General features: G+C 45.7%; 1 protein-coding gene across 3 annotated transcripts in view; it reads left to right on the forward strand.

Moving 5' to 3' along the window:
* The window catches only part of dpy19l3 (dpy-19 like C-mannosyltransferase 3), a 46,215-nt gene extending 27,568 nt beyond the window's left edge, over window positions 1–18,647 (forward strand). For 2 of the 3 annotated variants that reach the window (XM_056413788.1, XM_056413786.1), the window contains 5 exons: window positions 1,928–1,984; window positions 2,227–2,309; window positions 11,373–11,505; window positions 15,780–15,938; window positions 16,628–18,647. In XM_056413788.1, the coding sequence (XP_056269763.1) occupies window positions 1,928–1,984; window positions 2,227–2,309; window positions 11,373–11,505; window positions 15,780–15,938; window positions 16,628–16,849 (654 nt within the window). In that variant the 3' untranslated portion in view covers window positions 16,850–18,647. Of the gene's footprint in view, window positions 1–1,927; window positions 1,985–2,226; window positions 2,310–11,372; window positions 11,506–11,715; window positions 12,018–15,779; window positions 15,939–16,627 lie in introns of those variants that run through there. The other variant, XM_056413789.1, reaches the window with a different exon arrangement.
* Window positions 18,648–18,974: the final 327 nt, after the last annotated feature.

Raw genomic sequence — 18,974 nt, forward strand, 5'->3', positions numbered from 1 at the left:
GGGGGCGTGGCTTATCTTCCTGGCATCCACCATGGAATAAATAACCACTATTTCTGCTGTATACTTGTTGTGGACATCCCACAAACGTTGGAACATCTAACGCCCTCGTGTTTGGGTTCATCACATTAATATCATACATATGTATACATCACATCACCCGTAGGCTCACACAGCTCTACGTCTGGATGGCTGCTGCTTCCAGCGCTACTAGAGTAGCAGCAGCCAGTTAGATTCACTAATGGCGGAGCATCTCGACGCTGATCGCGTCGGGCGAATTTTTGGCTTTGCTCTTTATGTTCTATTTACGTCTGTGCACGGACTTCGCAACGCTTTATGTGTGAACGCAGCATAACACGGCGAAGAAAAATGGTGTGTTGGCAGACAATTTTTTGACAACCGAGAATCACGGCTCGATATTGCTCGTGTGAACCGGGCTGTACCGTGTGTGTCTTGACCCCTGCCGAACCCCTGACAGTGACCCGCCGAACCCCCAGGTTAAAGTAACATTATGCAACAATTGTACCTTAAAATAACAGCTTGAAAAAAATTGTGCCGCTACAATGACTTTTAATATGGCGATTTGCGCCTCCGCTATTGCCATCGGGGGTCTGTGGGGAAATAACTCCGCTATGTAAGATTCTGGGGCCGCCCGCTCCGGGGCGGATGTACTTCGACCTGCTTTCTGGCAGTGATTACGCAATGTCATATAGTGCCAGTCCACGCTCGCAGCTCCAGTATAAGGGCGAACAAGCAAAGTCTCTTGTAATGAATTACACGTTCCAATGTAAATTATGAATATGTAGCTTTTTGGTGTTGTCAACAATATTGTCTTCGATCACACGTACTCCACATTCAAACATTTAGAAAACAACGTCTATAGGCTGAAAACGCGATCGGTATTTCATCTAAACTAAATGTTGTCATTCTTTTGGTTATGTTAGCATTCATCTCCGATATCACAATGAATAAAACTATGCAGTCATATTTATGTAAAATCTTTGAATATTCTTACCTTATCGGTTGACATCATTTCTTGGTTTCTGACTTCGTCTGGTCATCAATACAAGTGTATGCGAGGCTGCATCTATCGTAACTGGGTATTTACGACACTGAAGTAAACGTTAAATACCTCCAAAACTGAAGGGGGCGCTAAAAGGGAAAAACTCCATTATGGGGCTTTAAGAACCACTGGTTTAGCCCCTTTGAACTCCATCAGGACTGCTAATTAATACTAATGTTATTCTCCCCCCCAAAAAAAGTTGTTGCAGCTTTAAGGTGTACAGATTGATCATATTTAACGTATTTTCTGTACAAATTTATATATAGTACAGTGTAAGTACAGGACTAATTTGAACATGTGTGCGTAGGTTGACTGTTGTCCACTTTGCAATGGCCAGTTCATTAGTTTCAATACCATCTGTACTTCTTCATCTTATTTTCATGAGTTAAAAAAGCTTTAGCTATAAAACAGTGCTCTCATGTAAAAGAATACACCAAATGCAGCAAAAGCAGCGCTACAACAACTTTGCCCAAACAAAATCCTGCAGATAGACATCAAGTTAACATTGAATGGCGTTTTGTTGGCATTGAGGCTCCATACACAAGGTTCTAGTGACCACACACATTAGACCCATCACCAGTGAGGGAGACACTTAAAAGTGTGCCCCCCCCCTTCTGTGATTAAAACTGCCCAGTTAGTTGCATCGACTCCACAGCCCCCGCTCTGGTGAGGCCACTAGGTGTCAGTGTGGTCATAACATAACACGCCCGCAGCAGCATTGGGCTCAGATCAGAAGGGATACTTGTGCCCCGTCTGTTGTCTTATTTTGTGCTTGTCTTAATTTTCAGGTGTGTCTCTGTTTGACTCGCACCCCGGTTCTATGCTCTCATTTCCTCACCGCCGTTGTTCTTTTCTCAAATGTTGCAGTTGAGGCTCGTCAGACACGGGGCCCCGCTGCTGCTGGTCGGATGCCTGTATTACAAGGTATGTCAATGTTGTTTCTCCGTGGCCTGTGTTCACCGTTGTGTAGAGTCGGTGTCATTATGTTGTGAAAAATAAAATGATATGGAAGAAAATGGTCACAAGCAATTGGATCGTGACGGAAGACCCGGAGTGACCAGTCCGAAGAGTCCAAGTGGCGATCACGTTCCCGGTGTTCTGATCAGTGAAGAGATGTTATTTAAGATGCGTCGCTGAAGCTCTGCTTTACGTCTGTTTCCTTCTAGTTCTGGCCGAAGCTGATGGAGGAGTTGTCAGAACTGAGGGAGTTTTTTGATCCAGACACTGTGGAGCTCATGACCTGGATAAGGTACACACACAAATTGAAGTGTGTGTGTGTGTGTGTGTGATATTGTTTGCGGGGGAGTGTGGCCGATGAGTGATGAGAGCCGACGGGCCTCCATGACTAAGACTCAGGGGTGCTGGAGAGGACCCAGCTGTTGGCAGAGCTCTACCCATCTTGGGGGGGGGGGGGGGTTGTCATCAGAGATGAAGCTGTGATATGGAATGGCTCTGTATTCTGGCTGGTGTGTGTGTGTGCGCGTGTTTGCACATCTGTACGTCACACCTCTGTTAAAGTCCGTTCAGACCGACACGATGAACTGGGATTGTTCGGATCTCAAGCTGGTTTTCATTTTTATTGCAACCCTCCTCCAGACCCGGGGTGAACAGGGGTCAGACTAGAAGTCGCCCGGTAGGGATGTTAAAGGCCGGTGTAATAAACTGTGTGCCTCGCTGGATGTTTTCTGGCAGCAGGTCGCGGGCTAGATCTGCACCCCATCGTTTCATTAAAAATGGCTCCGATCATTTTTGTATTTATGTTTCTATGGCAACAATATCTTGACAACACATCACCACTCTAACTGTGTTATTATGTGTTATAATCTCATTGCTCCTCTGGGCGACTACCTTTTTATTTTACATGGTGTTTTTATTTCACCATGAGCACCTAACGGAAGAACTTCTCTGCATAGAGGAGCTCGTCACCGCTCAGTCCGGCAGCCGAGGAGAGGCGGGGCCAGACGTTCGGTGAAACAAGTGCGACATTCAACGGAGACATTCTGAGGTCGCACGACCAATCTGCTCCTAAAATGTGCTTTTTGGTCTTTGTCGTGATAGTGTCTGTCCGAAATATAGAGTTTGAAACAGGCCGACGGGCTAAAAACAAGTCTCCTCCATTGTCCGCGGGGATATTACTCGAGCTTTTCTGAATAGATTTTCAACTAGAAGCGGCGCGCTGCAGGTCCACAACAAAAGGAAAATAAATAGGTTTAGAAATAGAATGAACCGTCTTTTTTAATGAATCGGAAAAAAAGACAATGGCGCTCAGAAAAAAACGAAAGAAAAAAATACTATATATATATACTGATCTAACCATGTGAGTCAGTATTGGACCGATATTATTGTCGTTATCGGTGCATCTCTATTCGGAAGAAATAAGATAATAAAAACTGATGGTGTTGTTAAAAATATATATCTGTAAATCGCGGTAAAAGCTCTGTCAATTTAGAATTACAAGTGACCGCTTGTAATCAGGAGTCACTTTCACACAGGTATTTTTAGCCGAAGTGGACCTCATTATGTGTGCGGACCCTCTTGTGTCAAACAAGACTGAGTCTTAGCAGCTGGGTGACGGCTTCTCAAGTGGATCTTTGAGCCGATAGTTTGACACAATTGATAATATAAAAAATACATTTCTTAGTTACTTGCTTATAAAAGTAAAAAAATATGAATGAGGAGAAGAAAACGGTTTCATGGCAAGTACCTTAAATATTTATATATCTATAATGAACACACTGTACGGCATGTCTGTAACTCGGTGTCGCTCCTCAGTGAAGCAGAAGCTGCCTCTCAGCGATCAATGCTGGATGAACTGAAGTGCGGCGCAGACGGCGTGGGTGAGAATGAAAAGGCCTCTTGAACATGAATACCTGGAAACTGAAAAGCGAGGCTTCTTAGTGCGAACAGAGGTGTGGCGTCACGTCTCTGGACCATTGCGCTGAATGTTTTTCCTTTGTGTTCACGAAAGAGTCGAGCCGGCTTCACCGCGTTTTGTGTTTGCGCTAGATGAGCATAAACGGCTTGTCACGTTGCCAGGTGCTTTTATTATTATTTTCTTTCTTTTTTTTGCTTCGCTTTAATGTTTTTAGATTAAAATCTTCTCAATTGGCCGAAATGTTCATTTAACAACTGTGGTTCACTTCTCCGCTGCCGCTCATTATTTCCGTCCGATCAGCATCATGACGATGAAGCTGATCGGACCAGATGTACGTTTTATTAATTTTCTTTTAAAGAATTGGCCAATTTTGGTCTAATCCTATTAGATAGTGTCATGGCTCAGAGGGAGAGATGCATAGCGAGGTAGAGGAGGAGGAGGAGAGGCTTTTTAAAATTTATTTTTATTTGTGTGTGTGACATGGGTTCCCTTCCCCTCTGGAGCTAATCCCATTAGACTACGAGGGATTAGGGTGTCTACAGTTACCTTGGTTCGGGCGGAGCGCGAAGCTTCTTGCCGCTGCGCTAATTACATTGCAGATGAAAGTGTTAAAATGGAGAAGGTGTTCAATGCTACTCACTGTTCCCCAGCTGACGGCGCTTAGCGGGAGATTCTCAAATGTAACGAAGGGGCAGAAGCAAAAATAGATAATATATATAAATATACATATATATATATATATCTACAGATATGTGTGTGTGTGTATAAATATATATATATTTGTGAATATATATATATATATTTATTTGTATATATATCTCCAGCCATTCTCATCCGCTTTATCCGGGGTCGGGTCGCGGGGGCAGCAGAGACCCAGCAGGCTGACCCAGACTTCCCTCTCACCCGCAACATTTCCCAGCTCATTCTGGAGGATCCCGAGGCGTTCCCAGGCCGGCCGGGAGATATTATCCCTCCAGCGTGTCCTGGGTCTTCCCCGGGGTCTCCTCCCAGTTGGACGTGCGGGCAATCCGTCACGACTTCACAGTTTTCGACAAACCGCGTGATAGCAACCGGCGGAGGCTCATTTGTGCCGAGGCGCCGGCCTCATGTTCCCTTTTGAAACGGGCGGTCGATGCATCACCAGTGGTGCCTGGCCACTCGACTGGTGCCTCCAACGCCTAATTTCTAGTCGCAAGCGTATCGGCGAGGTCGAACCCACACGCTCCGTCCTTGAGCTCTACCGCTGCCTTTTCTTCTTTTCCTTTTAGAGACGTGTTGCAAAAGCGGTGCGGCGTCTCATCGACGGGGGCTCACCGACCGCAATCAAGATCTCCCCGGCTCCTTCTCTACGTGCTCTAGGAGTTCAAGGCGGTCAGAGTTGTCCAGGAGCAGCTTAAGCTCAAGCACGTGTTAAATATCAACCGCCGCTTCTCAGACTATCAGGGCTCACGGTTAACCACAGTCATGTCACTGCAGAGCACTGCGGGGCTGGAGAAGACAAACTAAGCTCACATGTGTGTGTGTGTGGCTCTCTCATTTCATATTGAACATCGCAGTTTTGAAACTCACAATCGCAGGGTATTTGTCACATTTGTTCGGAATTCATTGGCACATGAAATCTGACTCTGAGCCCGTCTCCTCTTCCGGGTGGAGATGTATCGTCTGAGGTCGAGCCCTATGAAGGCTGCGGTGGAAATTATTAATGAGAGCTTTGACAGCAGTTTTGCTGCACATTCAGGAGGCTCATCTTGCCGCTCAGCGTGGAGACCCGTTCAGAGGGAATTGGCTCAAATGAAAGCGTCGGCATCTTTGAAGGAAACACCGGCTCTGTATCTTACCAGTCAAACGGGAAAATAGGTTGTCTGTTAGTGCCTTGTGGAAAGCCATTATGACTGTTCCAGAACTGACTCGGCAGACAGTTTCTGACAGCAATGGAGTTCTAACTTTGACAAAATGTCGTAAGAACTTTCCAAATACAAATTTATCAGCCTGGACTCAATCCCAGGGCATCGGATACCTGATACCAATGCACAAAGCCCCCTTTAGCGTCAGTATGTATGGCCATACATAGAGATATCAGATATTAGATGCTCAGAGCGACGGAGAAAGAATCAGTCCAGGTGGGGAGAAGGGCGGATGGGTACAAAAAGATACAGAAGCATCACCCAGGAGACGGCTGTTTGTGCCCTCCTGAAAGGCAACATCGACTTGTTTAATGTTATTCAATTATGTTTGTTATGTATTTTAACTTATAATATTCATATTTTACTAAACCTAACCAAGTAGTTGTTTTGCCTAAACCCAAGTAACGCCAAGGGTTACCCAGTCCGTTGAAGGGAAACAATTTTACCTTTTTTTCCTTTACCACCAATCAGTTTTTATATTAAAATGTAATGAGTTGTATTCTTCTATTGATATTTCGTCTTTTGCAAGTGGCACCTGCTTCATTATTTGTTCTTGTGTCCATGCATATCTTTAGTATTAACAGAAGAAGGAGACATAGTCACTGTGATGTCACCCACTCCCGCTTTGAAGCCCCGAGTTTGACATTTTTTTCCGTTGCCATCTTGGCTTTTTGCCACCAGAAGTGACCAAAAAGATTATAATTAACTTTTTCTCTCTGAAAACACACAGTGAAAGGGTTAAAGTTCTCCAACAAAAACACCCACGACTCCCAGAACTGACAACGGCGAGTTAGAGAGGTCAATCAACTTGTAGCTCGCCCGAACGCATACCCAGATGTATGTTCTGTCTGGCTCTAAATGAGACCATAGTTTACTAAATTATATATGCTGTATGGATAAACACTTGAAACTAGAGATTGAGGCCATAAACTCATGTTTACAATCTTTACTGAGGGAATAATTCAAGAGAGAAATAGTCATTTTGTCATAGACTTCTACACAACCAGAGGAGTCGCCCCCTGGTGGCTATTCTAAAGATAACCCCACAGAGTCGTGTACGCTCCTGTGACCGTAGCCTTAAGGTGCGTTCACACCAAAAGCGAAACTATTTTTGTCGCGCGACTGAATCCCATGAAAAGTCAACGTACAGACTCTTGTGGCTGCGATAGACGCAATATTTTTCCGGGCGGCGCGTCTGGGGCGACGCAATGTGGGCGACGCGTTTACAGCGACGCGTTTACAGCGGCACAATTTTCGCCCCGAGTTGAAATATTTCCAGTTTGAGGCGGTCATCTCGCAACTCGGGCCAATCAGCTCTTGAGTTCCGCTCTCGTCGCGCTGGAAGCGGAAGTCTTTCAGACGTAACAGTAACTTCATCGGTGAAAGTGACCGAGCTGAGTGAGCCTCCGGGTGATGTCATGAACCCAAACACGAGGGCGTTAGTGTGTGGGATGTCCACGACAAATATAAAGCAGAACTAGTGGTTAGTTATTCTGGTGGATGAAGGAGATGATAACGGTCTTTACGGAGACGAGACACGGAGATAAGCCCCGCCCCTCGTGGAGCGTCTCAACGCTCATGGTGAGAACACGGTGAATGGTCGAGCGAGTAAACTCTCGTGTTTTGGGCGACGCGAAAAATAGTTTCGCTTTTGGTGTGAACGCACCTTTAGCATTCTAGCAGGTGTCCCAGCTCTTATTGGGTTTGTATATAATCAGTGTCACCACTCCAGTTCCACTCTCCGCCCTCACTGGGAGAGGACGGCCTTTATTAAAAAGCCATAAACAATTGCTCACTTTAATAGTTTGTGCAGATGACCTATGCTGTCATTGTTCTGGTGAAGGGCAGCCTTCGATTCTGCCCCCTGTCTGAATAAAGGTTAAGCTCCTAACTCACAGGAGGTCCCGAGATAATTCAAGTCCAGAGCAAATGGAGCTCATCACACAGTCTCAGTCTCTCTCTCTCTCTCTCTCTCTCTCTCTCTCTCTCTCTCTCTCTCTGACCCGTTCTGTCGTTTCCATTTGTCAGTGTAATTAAAACTAATTACTTCATCCATTCTTGGGAAACACGTGCCACTATTCATCTCCACATCAATCCTTGTGTGCAAATATATTTTTCGATTACCTCCAACCGCCTCGCCGATTTATTTATTTTGTACATCCTCTGCTTGCTCTTTGCCTTAATTGTCTTCCTGTCACACTGCTCCTTGTCACGTTTCGAATCGTCTAAATTAGCAGCATTTGGCCTTGTGTGTGTGGTGGAAGTAACTCAAATAATGATCCGTAAAGTTACGCCACAGACCCTGCACACACACGCTTGCACATAACTGTCTGCAGTTACTCCTGTGGCTGGACTAGTCCACGTTTCCTTCTCAGCTCCTCGTCGTGCGGGGAGTCGTTCTCGTCTTTTTAATGACTCGGCTCTGAAGGGGAACGCTTTCATTGTCTTTGCTGCAGAGCCTCTTTTCCGCATCAGTCGGAAAAGAGGTCCGTTCTTAGCTCCTGTCTCTTTAGTACGAGGAAAATATGAAACGGCGCCAAAGACGGCCACTGTGGCTGCCGGCGTCGTGCCGTGTCATTGAAGGTATTCTGAAGTATTTGGGGTGTGCTGCCTCCAAACCCTGTTTCTCTTTGGTCCCTCTTCATTTCATGTGTCTCATTCCTCCCGCTGCTCTCTGGAGGCTCATGAAACCCAAGTGCACAAACCTGTGAACACAAAGAGTGAAATACAAGCAAGCCAGTATCTCCAAGTTCACACACTTGCATTCACCCCGGGAATGGCAATGACCCACTTCAACGAGAGGTCAGGAGGGCAGGACGTCAACCCACACATTTGCCCCGAGAACACGCACCATATGAATACACACACACACACATATACTGTGTGTGCACACAAGGCTTGTGGCGAGTCATTAGTGTGCAGCACGCACACACACACACACACACACACACACAGCGATCATACAACATGGACAGCTGGACTGTTATAACCAGGGCATTTCTGTCTATAATGATGTGGATGCGTGTTGTTCTGTCACTTCTAATCAGGGTTTGAATCCCGCTCTCCCTCATTATCTGGAAGTGTGTGGGGGGGGGATTCATTCTGAGCGACGGTTTGCTGGATGTGAATCATTGCACTCGGAGCCGCTTTGCTTTCATTTTTTTTAAATGTGTCTTGTCGGCAGAATCATAGTTGGAAGGTATAATTCAGGCTTGCGCCGCATTCTTGTCGTATCGTAGTTCACACGATATTCTCAGTGTCCTGTTGTCGATGAGCGTTCGTGTCGTAATTCTTACCGGGAAACTCCCGACCTGGTGCTCAGCAGAAGAAGTTCCTGAAATGCAAACGAGCGCTGGTCTCCAGTCAGCCACATGGTCGCCACGCTCATATCTGACAGATGTGACGCCGCGTTGTCGATGCTCCACTTTTGAACCCTCTTCCTTTGGCCCCCCAGCATCAGCTTTCCCTCATGTCGCATCATAAAAGAAGAGAGCAATTTGTCATCGCAGTCCGCCTGGGGGGTTCATTCAGGAAGCCGCTCCGCGGGTCATAAATGTTGACGAACGCCACGGCCTCGGTAAAGAGTAATTATGTTTGATTTTTTTTGTCTTTGCAATCCGTCGTTTTATCGCCCTCCTATATACGAGGAGAGTGACTAAGTGATTTAGGAAACAACATATTTGATTGATTTGTTTAGCCATGCAAGCATCAAGGCTCTCTCGGTCGGTTGTCCACCACATGGAGACATGCAAGACCCCCCCCCCCGGGGATGAATGTTTTGGTGATCCCATGACCGTTGTTCCAGCTTCACCGTGATGGTGACACATCTCAAATACTATTGGATGGCATGCCACTGCAGTTGATACCGATATCTCAAGAGCACCCAGAGAACGAATCCTGTGAACGTGTTCCACCAGCACCTCGAGGTCTTCGGAGTTGTAAACGGGGTTCGTACGGTCATGGAAAACCTGGAAAAGTCATGGAATTTTAAAATGGTCATTTCCAGGCCTGGAAAAGTCATGGAAAAAAACTTAAATCATAAAAGTTTGGGAAAAGTCATGGAAATTTATTAAAATTACATTACATTACATTACATGTCATTTAGCAGACGCTTTTATCCAAAGCGACTTACAATAAGTGCATTTCAACCTAGAGTACAAACTAAGAACAACAAGAATACAGGAAGTAACATTTCCTCAACATAGTCGAACTACAAAAGTACCATAAGTAAGTGCTATCTAAGTGCCACTGAAGTGCTAATCTGTGTTTTAATCCAGATATAGTCGGAAAAGGTGTGTTTTCAGTCTCCGACGGAAGATGTAGAGACTTTCTGCTGTCCTGATGTCAGTGGGGAGCTCGTTCCACCACTGAGGAGCCAGGACAGCAAACAGTCTGGATTTCGAGTGATTAGCTCGAGGTGCAGGAGGCACAAGTCGATTGGCTGTTGCCGAGCGGAGCGAACGTGCCGGGGTGTACGTGTTCATTCACGCCGAGTTTAAAATAATTCATATATTTTTTAAAGAAAGACACTCAAAATATAAGCCAGCGATAGCTCTCAATACGCAAAATGTTCTACAGTTTTCATGTTTATACCGAGATTTCAGTTTGGTCATGGAAATTTGGTTTAAAGTCCTGGAAAAGTCATGGAAAAGTGATGGAAATCCATCGGTCAAAATGTGTAAGAACCCTGTGTAAAGTATCTTGATATCTGCTCGATGGATTTGGCACAACATTTTGTCGGGCCATCTGCGGCTCCCAGACAATTGGACATCAGACAATGTGTTCTAGTGTCATTGGTGACAGTCCCAGGGTTCCACCATGAGGCTGACCGGCTCCACATCCATAGTGTGGACAGACATCCTTGTCCACATGGATGTGATCCTCTGGCTTATCTTCCTGCATCATCGGCAGCTCAACTTGTTTAACTGTCCAATACTTTTGGTTCATCACCAAATCAACAGAGATGGTGAACATGTCAAACTTCATACGTGCTAAACATCGGCATCGTTAGCGTTTAGGTCAGAGCGCCGTGGAGCCGGAGTCCAGCCTCACTGAGACGCTCGCCTGGCTGTAGACTCTGCCTTATTTGTATCTACTTTAATTGCTTCGTTACTAAAACAGGGTTTAACAGGGTTAACACACAGAAACCTCACGGTTTGCTCTTGTGGCGATTCAATTAATGCGCACAAAGAAGGCCTTTGTCTGTGGTCCCTGAAGCCACATCTCTGAGAGAAACCATTTAAAATGCCATCAGTGTGTCCCAATTATAGCCTTGAATACAGACAGCTCAATAATGTGGAGGAATAAGAGCTGGAAAGCGAACTAAAGCAAACAAAATGTTGAATGACTGGCTGCATCCTTCTTACGTTTTCCAACTCCTTCAAACAGCAGAACGTCTTTCCTCTCTTCTCTGGTCGTAACCTCACTCTCAAAGCCCTTAAACAGCAAACCATGTGTCTTGGTATGTATTATATGTATGTGCATATTTACAGTGGGGCCCTTCTCTCTCTCCCTCCCTCCTTTTGGTCCACAGCACAAAGACGTCGAAGACGGCGGTGTTTGCGGGCAGCATGCAGCTGCTGGCCGGCATCAAGCTGTGCACAGGCAGGGTTCTCACTAACCACCCCCATTACGAAGATAAAGACCTGCGGGAGAGGACCAAGCAGGTAGTGGAGTCTGCATTATACTGTCAAGCACACACGCACACACGGAGGGGGAGGGGCAGCAAGATGGCGCAAGCACAGTCAATAGAACATGTAGACTTTGAGGTAAATCCAGTGTCAGCTACACAGGTGGGCCGTTTTGATCTGAATGCCACTTGGTGAAAGGGTTGTCTTTACATGTCGCGTGATGCAATGTCTGTTCTGACCTGATAGGTTGTTTTCCCGGGGTTGTGTCGGAGAGGAGTACGTGATGAACGATACGCGGAGGCATCAAGCAGGCAGAGCAGGATTGTTTGTTTTATTCAAACAGAGCAACAGAGCAATCGTTCAGTGACGGATACGACATACGCGCTCGGTTCCATTTGTCCAGTGTCTGATCCACTGCAGATGGGTGGAGAGGGGGGGGGGGGCACATTGAGGCTCCTCCTCTTAGATTTTTTCAGAGTATGGAGGACTTAAAATGACTTAAGTATAAATAAATAAATTCATGAATAAATACAAGAATGAATGTATAAATAAATAAATACAGGAATGAATAAATATAAGTTATAACTCAACAGGACATCATTAAATAAATGTATTTCTACATTTCCGTATTTCTTCATTTATTTATATCTATTTATGTGTCCACACGTATTTCTTTCTTTTATTTATGTGTGACATTTTTGTGTCCTTGTATGCAAATGAGCTGGGCGGTCCGAACCTCATTGTTGAACAGGATTGGTCAAGTCGGGGAGCAAGACAGAAGCAATCGATCCCTAGCACTTGGACCTGTAGACGAACCGTGTTTATTATGCATTCTTGTCTGTACACTCTAAATACTGTTGTTGAGTCCCGGAATGTAATTTAAGGATGTTTTCAGCCGAGAAGTTAGTAGTTTAAGCATCAAATCTGTGGTCGGTTTATCGAGATTCAGCCTAATAAGGATATGCGACGGAGATTTGTGGTCCTGCTCGCGGGACCTCTGAGCTCCGGGCGCCGAGAGAAGCCTGATCTCGGCAGGACTTTTTTTAAATGCTCCGCTGGCTCTGACGTCTCCGTAGCGGCTAAACATGAGATATAATTAGGTCTTGGAGGATCTAAAGAGCACAACGAGTTTATTATTTATTACAAGATAATGTTACGTCAATTTGACTGAGGGTTAAGATTAATAACTTCATATTGTAGTGACCCTGGGTCAGGAAAGCTACGAGACGTTGTATAGTTATTACCGTTTATTCGTAGCCTACGCCAAACAACAGTGAACACCGCAACACATTCTACTCCACTGTAAAGTATGTTACAGTGAATAAGTGGAGTAAATTCATGAGCAAGAACAGTTGATGTGGTGACGTCACAAGACCAGAAAGACCGTCCTGCGTCCTCGAGAGTCCGGACTCACAAGACCAGACTCCAAAGGAACACAAGTCTGTACTCAGTGTACTTGGAATTGATAAACGGCTGAAGTCAAAAAGCTGTCTAGGCTAACTTCTGCTAACGGTGAGCTGAGCGAGCCAACTTCAGCGTCATGTGCCAGGCAGAAGTAGTCGAGCATAACACACCAGGTGCATCACACTCCTGTGACCAATCATGCTTTAGACAGAGGTTCGGACCGCACCAGCAGAGTGAGGCGTATCGGGATCCGGACACAAAGATGATACTTTGATCAATTTGTTGTCGAGATTCATAATGTTATGAGTTGATATGGAGATTGAACCCAAACGCACACTGACAACAGCTTGAATTCAACCAGAGCTCTTTATTCCAAAAAAAAAGGACAAGGCAAAACAGAATAACAAAACTGCAGGGGTCTCGGGGCCAAAGTCTCTTGCTCCGAGGTCGGGAGGGAAGCTCGACCGAACACTCAAAAAAAAGGAAAAACAGTCAGAGTTGGCTGACCGTGTCTCTACACTGAGCGGAAAAAAGAAAGTACAGGTTACGGAATCAGGACGGGAAGAAAAACTCCCAGGGCGAGTGGATGGACCTACGGACCGGCTTCGGGTTGGTAAACTAACGACCTGACAGTGAGCAAGAGCAGGACCCGGGGTATATAAGCCAGCTGGAGATGATCAGGTGAGATGAGCCCCAGCTGGCTCTCCTGGAGGGAGGCGTGACAGTGGGCGGAGTTCGGGGGAGGGAAACTGCGGGTGAGACACAAAAACAAAAGCACATGGCACAACGACAACACACATGAGGAGAGGAGGTAAGGGGACAACAGAGGAGAAAAACAGCAGGAGCAGACAGAGATCCTAACGCATAAGATTATTTGATTAAAAAGAATAAGAATATCACCAGACTTACTTTCGAGAGCATGACATATATGCCTCTCAGAGAGCTGTGTGGGATTTCAAAAGCGTTCATCCATTTGTTTTCATCCAAATATATATTTTTTCTTTTTAATTCAAATTTCGTTTGTACATTATCGTGAGGGAAAACGTATTAGATTCAGCTTGGCATGGATGCTAAAACATCAGTACATTGTAATATTTTGATGAAACAATAAAGAGTCAGAGTCACTGGGTCTTCTTGACACTCGGTCCGAGTTGAGTCAGGTCTGAATCTGGTCAACCGACGAAGCTCCGCCCACAGACTGCCGCTACAGTTCTCATGCGGTTTGAATCTCCGTCCCCTTTTGAGCATCCCCCTCCCTCCTCGTTCAGCACAGTATGGAGGACACACAAAAAGACGGACCGTAACCTGCGAGTGCTATCGCGGGACCATCGCCGCGGACAGCACAGCGCAAACGCAACACAATTAGCCCCGTTTAATTTTTGGTGCAGAGGAAAGCAAAACAAACTAGAATGGGCACTCGGTAGAGCGCATACCTTCGCATACCACAAGATTGGGCATTGAATTATGAACATTTTGGCATTAGTTGCATGCCAATTGGATAAAAATGAAGATTTTGACCTTTTCATAACCTTGACCTTTGACCCGATCGATCCCAAAATCTAATCAAATGGTCCCTGGATGATAACCAATCATCCCATCAAATTTCATGGGATTCGGTTTAATACTTTTTTTGTTATGCGAATAACACGCATACAAATAAATAAATAAATACACGGCGATCAAAACATTACCTTCCGCTTTTTCAATGCGAAGGTAATTCTTTACAAGAATAACATGAACTCATTGTTTAAATTTTGTTTGTTTATTATAATTCGTTGTGTTGATGACTTCCCTTCTGTTGCCACCAAACTCTGAGGACGCCAGCGTGTTCAGTCGCGCTGATCTTTGTGAAATGATCTCGTTTGCTCAGAAATTAAATATCTGCGTTGTTAGCGTCACTCAAAATTGGATGTGTGGTGAAGTAATAATCAGCCAACGACCTTCTCTCGGGAGGATTTGTTCTCTGATCACACGTAAAATACAAGCTCGATGCGATTGCAATCACAGCGGGAGTCCTCCCCGGCCCACACGTGTTGGAACCCAAAATGACTCTGCCTTTCCCAAAACAAGTCCGGCGTGTGTGTGTGTGTGTGTGTGTGTGTGTGTGTGTGTGTGTGGAGTAGCAGACGTAATACTTCTGGTCAGGCACATACTTCAGCTGCTACGTGCTGTTTGTTCTGAGGTTTGACGGGACCTGGACAGGACAGTCCAATTCAATAATTCAGATTTATGTTATTTCATTAAAATATGAGCAGATGTTGTCTTTTTGTCGTATCAGCGGCCCAGACAGTGGTGCCATCACTTTGTTAATTCGCTAGTTTACGCCGGTGAATCCTGACCCGGCGTCTCGGACACCGTGTCGAGTCGTCCTCGCTGACGGGTGTCGTGATTCTAATCGTTACAATTGTTCCTGGAAAGTTTCAGTTTTTGTTTTGCGTCTTTGTGAATGCAGTAAAGTTGCAACTTGTTTTTGTCCCTTTGATGTTCCAGCCCTTATTTAAGCGACAGCCCCCAGTCTGCTTTGAAACTTTGAGTTTTAACAATCCGGTTCTTCATCTTCCATTTAAATCTGTTGTTGTGTGAAAATGGTCCAACGCTTTATTTCTTCTGCTACAAATACCAGATGAACCAAAACAAGATTGTACAGAGTAGAGATCTGTTATGTTTTAATCACTTTGCTTGTTGTTCTCCATCTTGATTGTTATAATTAAACTTCCAACAAAACTGTGATTCAGAAAATAGATGCGTCCGGTAATCGAGTTCCAGGAGAGAAGTTGTTCTCCTTCCAACAATACGCTGTTAAATCCTAACACAAGACGATCTTTAGGAAGTGGGGGGGGGGGGAGCAATCAAAAATCCGCACAGACCAACATAAATCCGCTTCTATTCTCCGTGTGTGTGTGCAGGTGTATCAGGTGTACGCCCGCCAGTCCCCGGAGGAAGTCCACGGCATCCTGAGGGCCGCCGGGGCCGACTACGTGGTGCTGGAGAACAGCATCTGTTACGAGCGGCGGCACCGCCGCGGCTGCCGGCTGAGGGACCTGCTGGACCTGGCCAACGGGCACGTGGGTGGCATTTATTTAACCCCGACTCATCGGGAGTGAGTCATGTCTCGGCTTCTGTGACAGCGGAGATCAATAGTCTTACTTCTCAACTCGGTTGCCGTCGCCCCCTCTTTTCATTCACCGCCACCGCCTCCTCATTTTGATGTTGGACGCGGCGCGCTGGTTTATTTATTTGAATTACCAGAGGCGAGACGAGCTTCAGTCTGGCTCACTCAGTGTGCTGTTTTTGACACATGAAACACGGAGTGTGTGTGTGTGTGTGTGTGTGTGTGTGTGTGTGATGTCAGACAGCATACACAACATCTGACATACAGACAGCTTTATTGAGGGAACGCCGGGTTTCCATGCGCCTGTCCTTTTCTCTCGCTCTCACCTTCCTTTGTGTTCTTTCCCTCTTGTTTTGTTCGTCCTTCCGTCCTTCTTTACCTTCTTCATGTGTTTGTCTTTTTTTTCCCAGAAAGCAAATCCCTCATTCAGGAAGCCTTGAGTATAGATTATTACTATTTTATAAAAACGACTAACTCTATGGTATTTAAAAAGAGAACAGCGAGTATTGGTCCAGAGTGATACTAAAAACATCTCCAGCTAACGCTAAGAAGTAAAACAGCAGCTAATTGTGGCGATGATGCATCGGTGCACCTGCCGTCACTTCTCTTGATGACGACGCGGCCGCTCTGCTTCCCCATCAGATCATGGACGGAGCGGGAGAGAACGACCCGGACCTCGTCCCCGCCGCCCACCCTCGATTTTGCGAGGCCATCAAGACGGAGGCGGCGGAGGCCACGCCGGCGGCGTACGGCGCTCTGTTCACCCGAACGTTCCAGAACAAAACCTTCCACGTGTACCGGGTCAAGAAGAAGAAGAGCAAGAAGAGCACCAAGAGCTCGACAGAGCGCGGTGTGACTCAGTAGAGCGGGAGCGGGGGTTTTACAAAGAGAAGAAGAAGAAAAAGAAAAAACGTTGTGTGGGGGGAGAAGACATAAAAGCAATCCTCGCTGTTCTTCCGTCTCCTCTCTGCACAGTGCCCAGCTGGGATCAGGCCCATTATTTCCTCTTCTTATTTGAACACATGGCTCTGAACCGTGGCGGTGTGGAGGGCTCCTCTCGGAGTCCGGCTCCATCTCCCGCCTCCCAGCTCCCACTGGGGCACGTCAACGGAGAAACCACGGCGAGGCCTGGAGGCAGCGTCTGGAACTCCTTTAGTTCCTTTAGAAAGAAGTCTGTGACATGAACTCAATGCTTTGCTGCTCGTTAATATTGTTTAATCTCACACAAGGTGGGGTGTCGGTAGCATCGATCCAATCTGGATCTGACGTTAAATCTAATCGTCAAATCTGGAGAAAAAAACGTTCTCATATTTTTGTTTGGGTTTTCACACATTTCAGCAAATAATAACATAAATAACTAAAAAGTAAAACATTGCTGAGTCGCTTGTAACTCAACATGTTGAAAGAAATCATGTTTTTTTCTTTTTTACATATTTGCTATTGAGCTCTTCTTTGCCAATGAAGGTGAAGATTTGTTGAGTTTTTCCCTCCATGAACATAAATGATTTTTTGAGAACGTGCAAGTCGCCACTGCAGTTGTGACTTTGTCAGTCAAGTGTATAAACTATTTTATGAGTGAACTATTTCCCCCGTCGGCTCTCAACTGCTTTAGTGGCTCGTTCTTCGTGGATGTGTCTGTCTGCATGCCGTCTCAGGAGCTGTTAAAATGGTCAATTTACAATTTATAATGCAATGAAAACAATGGAATTGTGCCAAGAGTTCAGCAGTCGTGCTATTTGTCCTAATTGTTTGCATAACTTAATTTTTGTGTGTAAATAAGGGAAGATTTGTTGTGTTTGATTTTAGCCGTGAATGACAGATTATATTTGCAGTATTAATAAAGAGTATTAATGTTGCAATACTTGCAGCAGTTGGCCATCGGCTCAATCCCCATTGCGTGACCTCCTTCGGCAATAGATGGCGACATCACAGATAATCTTCATTGAGATGAAAAGTCTGCCGTTTAAAGCCGCGGACGGGGCAAACCAAATGTCTTTGTGAAGAGCTAACGGGGGAGCTACTGCAGCGGCAGAGCTCTGCACCGACTAGGTAGCGTTTCTGTTTTCTGTTTTCCGTACCGTGCCGTGTCCTCCTGTTCTGTGTCGTACATGCTTTCATTCAACACGGCTTATTGTAGAGAGAGAGGCGGGAACAAAAAGCTTGCCAACGGGATCGTTTCAATTCAGATTTTTATGAAGCATTGGTAGCGTTGTTTCCTGTTTGTCTGCGAACCGTTCCTCTTTTGTGGAGATTTATACTTCGACGGAAGAGTTTGATAGGAGTGCATCGTGCCAATCAGCTGATAAGCTTCTCTAGCTTTCTCCATTTTGGGCCTTTCTGCCTCTTCTTTCCCCCAAAGGTCAGACGGCTCGCTGTTTAATGACGTCAGAGGCTCAAAGTTCCCCGAGGTGGATTTCCACGATTCCCTTGAAATTCTCGTGTTTACGCCCCAAAATACCCGGAGCGGCGATTTCAGACCGACTCGGGATCCACTCGCTCAGCCGAGCGTTTATACTCGGTCCTCTCAAAGTGCCATGTGAGACGCCGACTCCGTGAGAATGGAGCAAGCTGGGTTCTCTGGTTGAAAGCTCCAGAAAAAATAACTTGAACATTGTGTTGTTGAATGACTTTCTGTTGTCTCAAATAAACGTGTTTACGTATTCCTGATGAGTTTTTACTGTGTGGTCGTGTCCCGCGTGTATATTTCCAGACTGTGAAGCTTATAAAGAGGGTGTGTGTGTGTGGGGGGGGGGGGGGTCTTTCTCATCTGGGAGGAGCACATTGACCTGAGCTTGCCTCGTCATAGACTCTTTCAGCATGTCTCAGTGATATCATCAAATGCCCCGAACAGAAACCCAAAACCACCGAGGTCCACGCTGGGACCGAGTGATGTGTGTGCCACTGTTGTTGTTGTTGTTGTTGTTCTGGCTGCTGTCAGCTCTGATTCTCATCAGTTGTAGCCTCAACTTTTTAACTGCCTCTCCCTCTC

This window comes from Pseudoliparis swirei, chromosome 4, assembly GCF_029220125.1.
Source record: "Pseudoliparis swirei isolate HS2019 ecotype Mariana Trench chromosome 4, NWPU_hadal_v1, whole genome shotgun sequence".
NCBI lineage: Eukaryota > Metazoa > Chordata > Actinopteri > Perciformes > Liparidae > Pseudoliparis > Pseudoliparis swirei.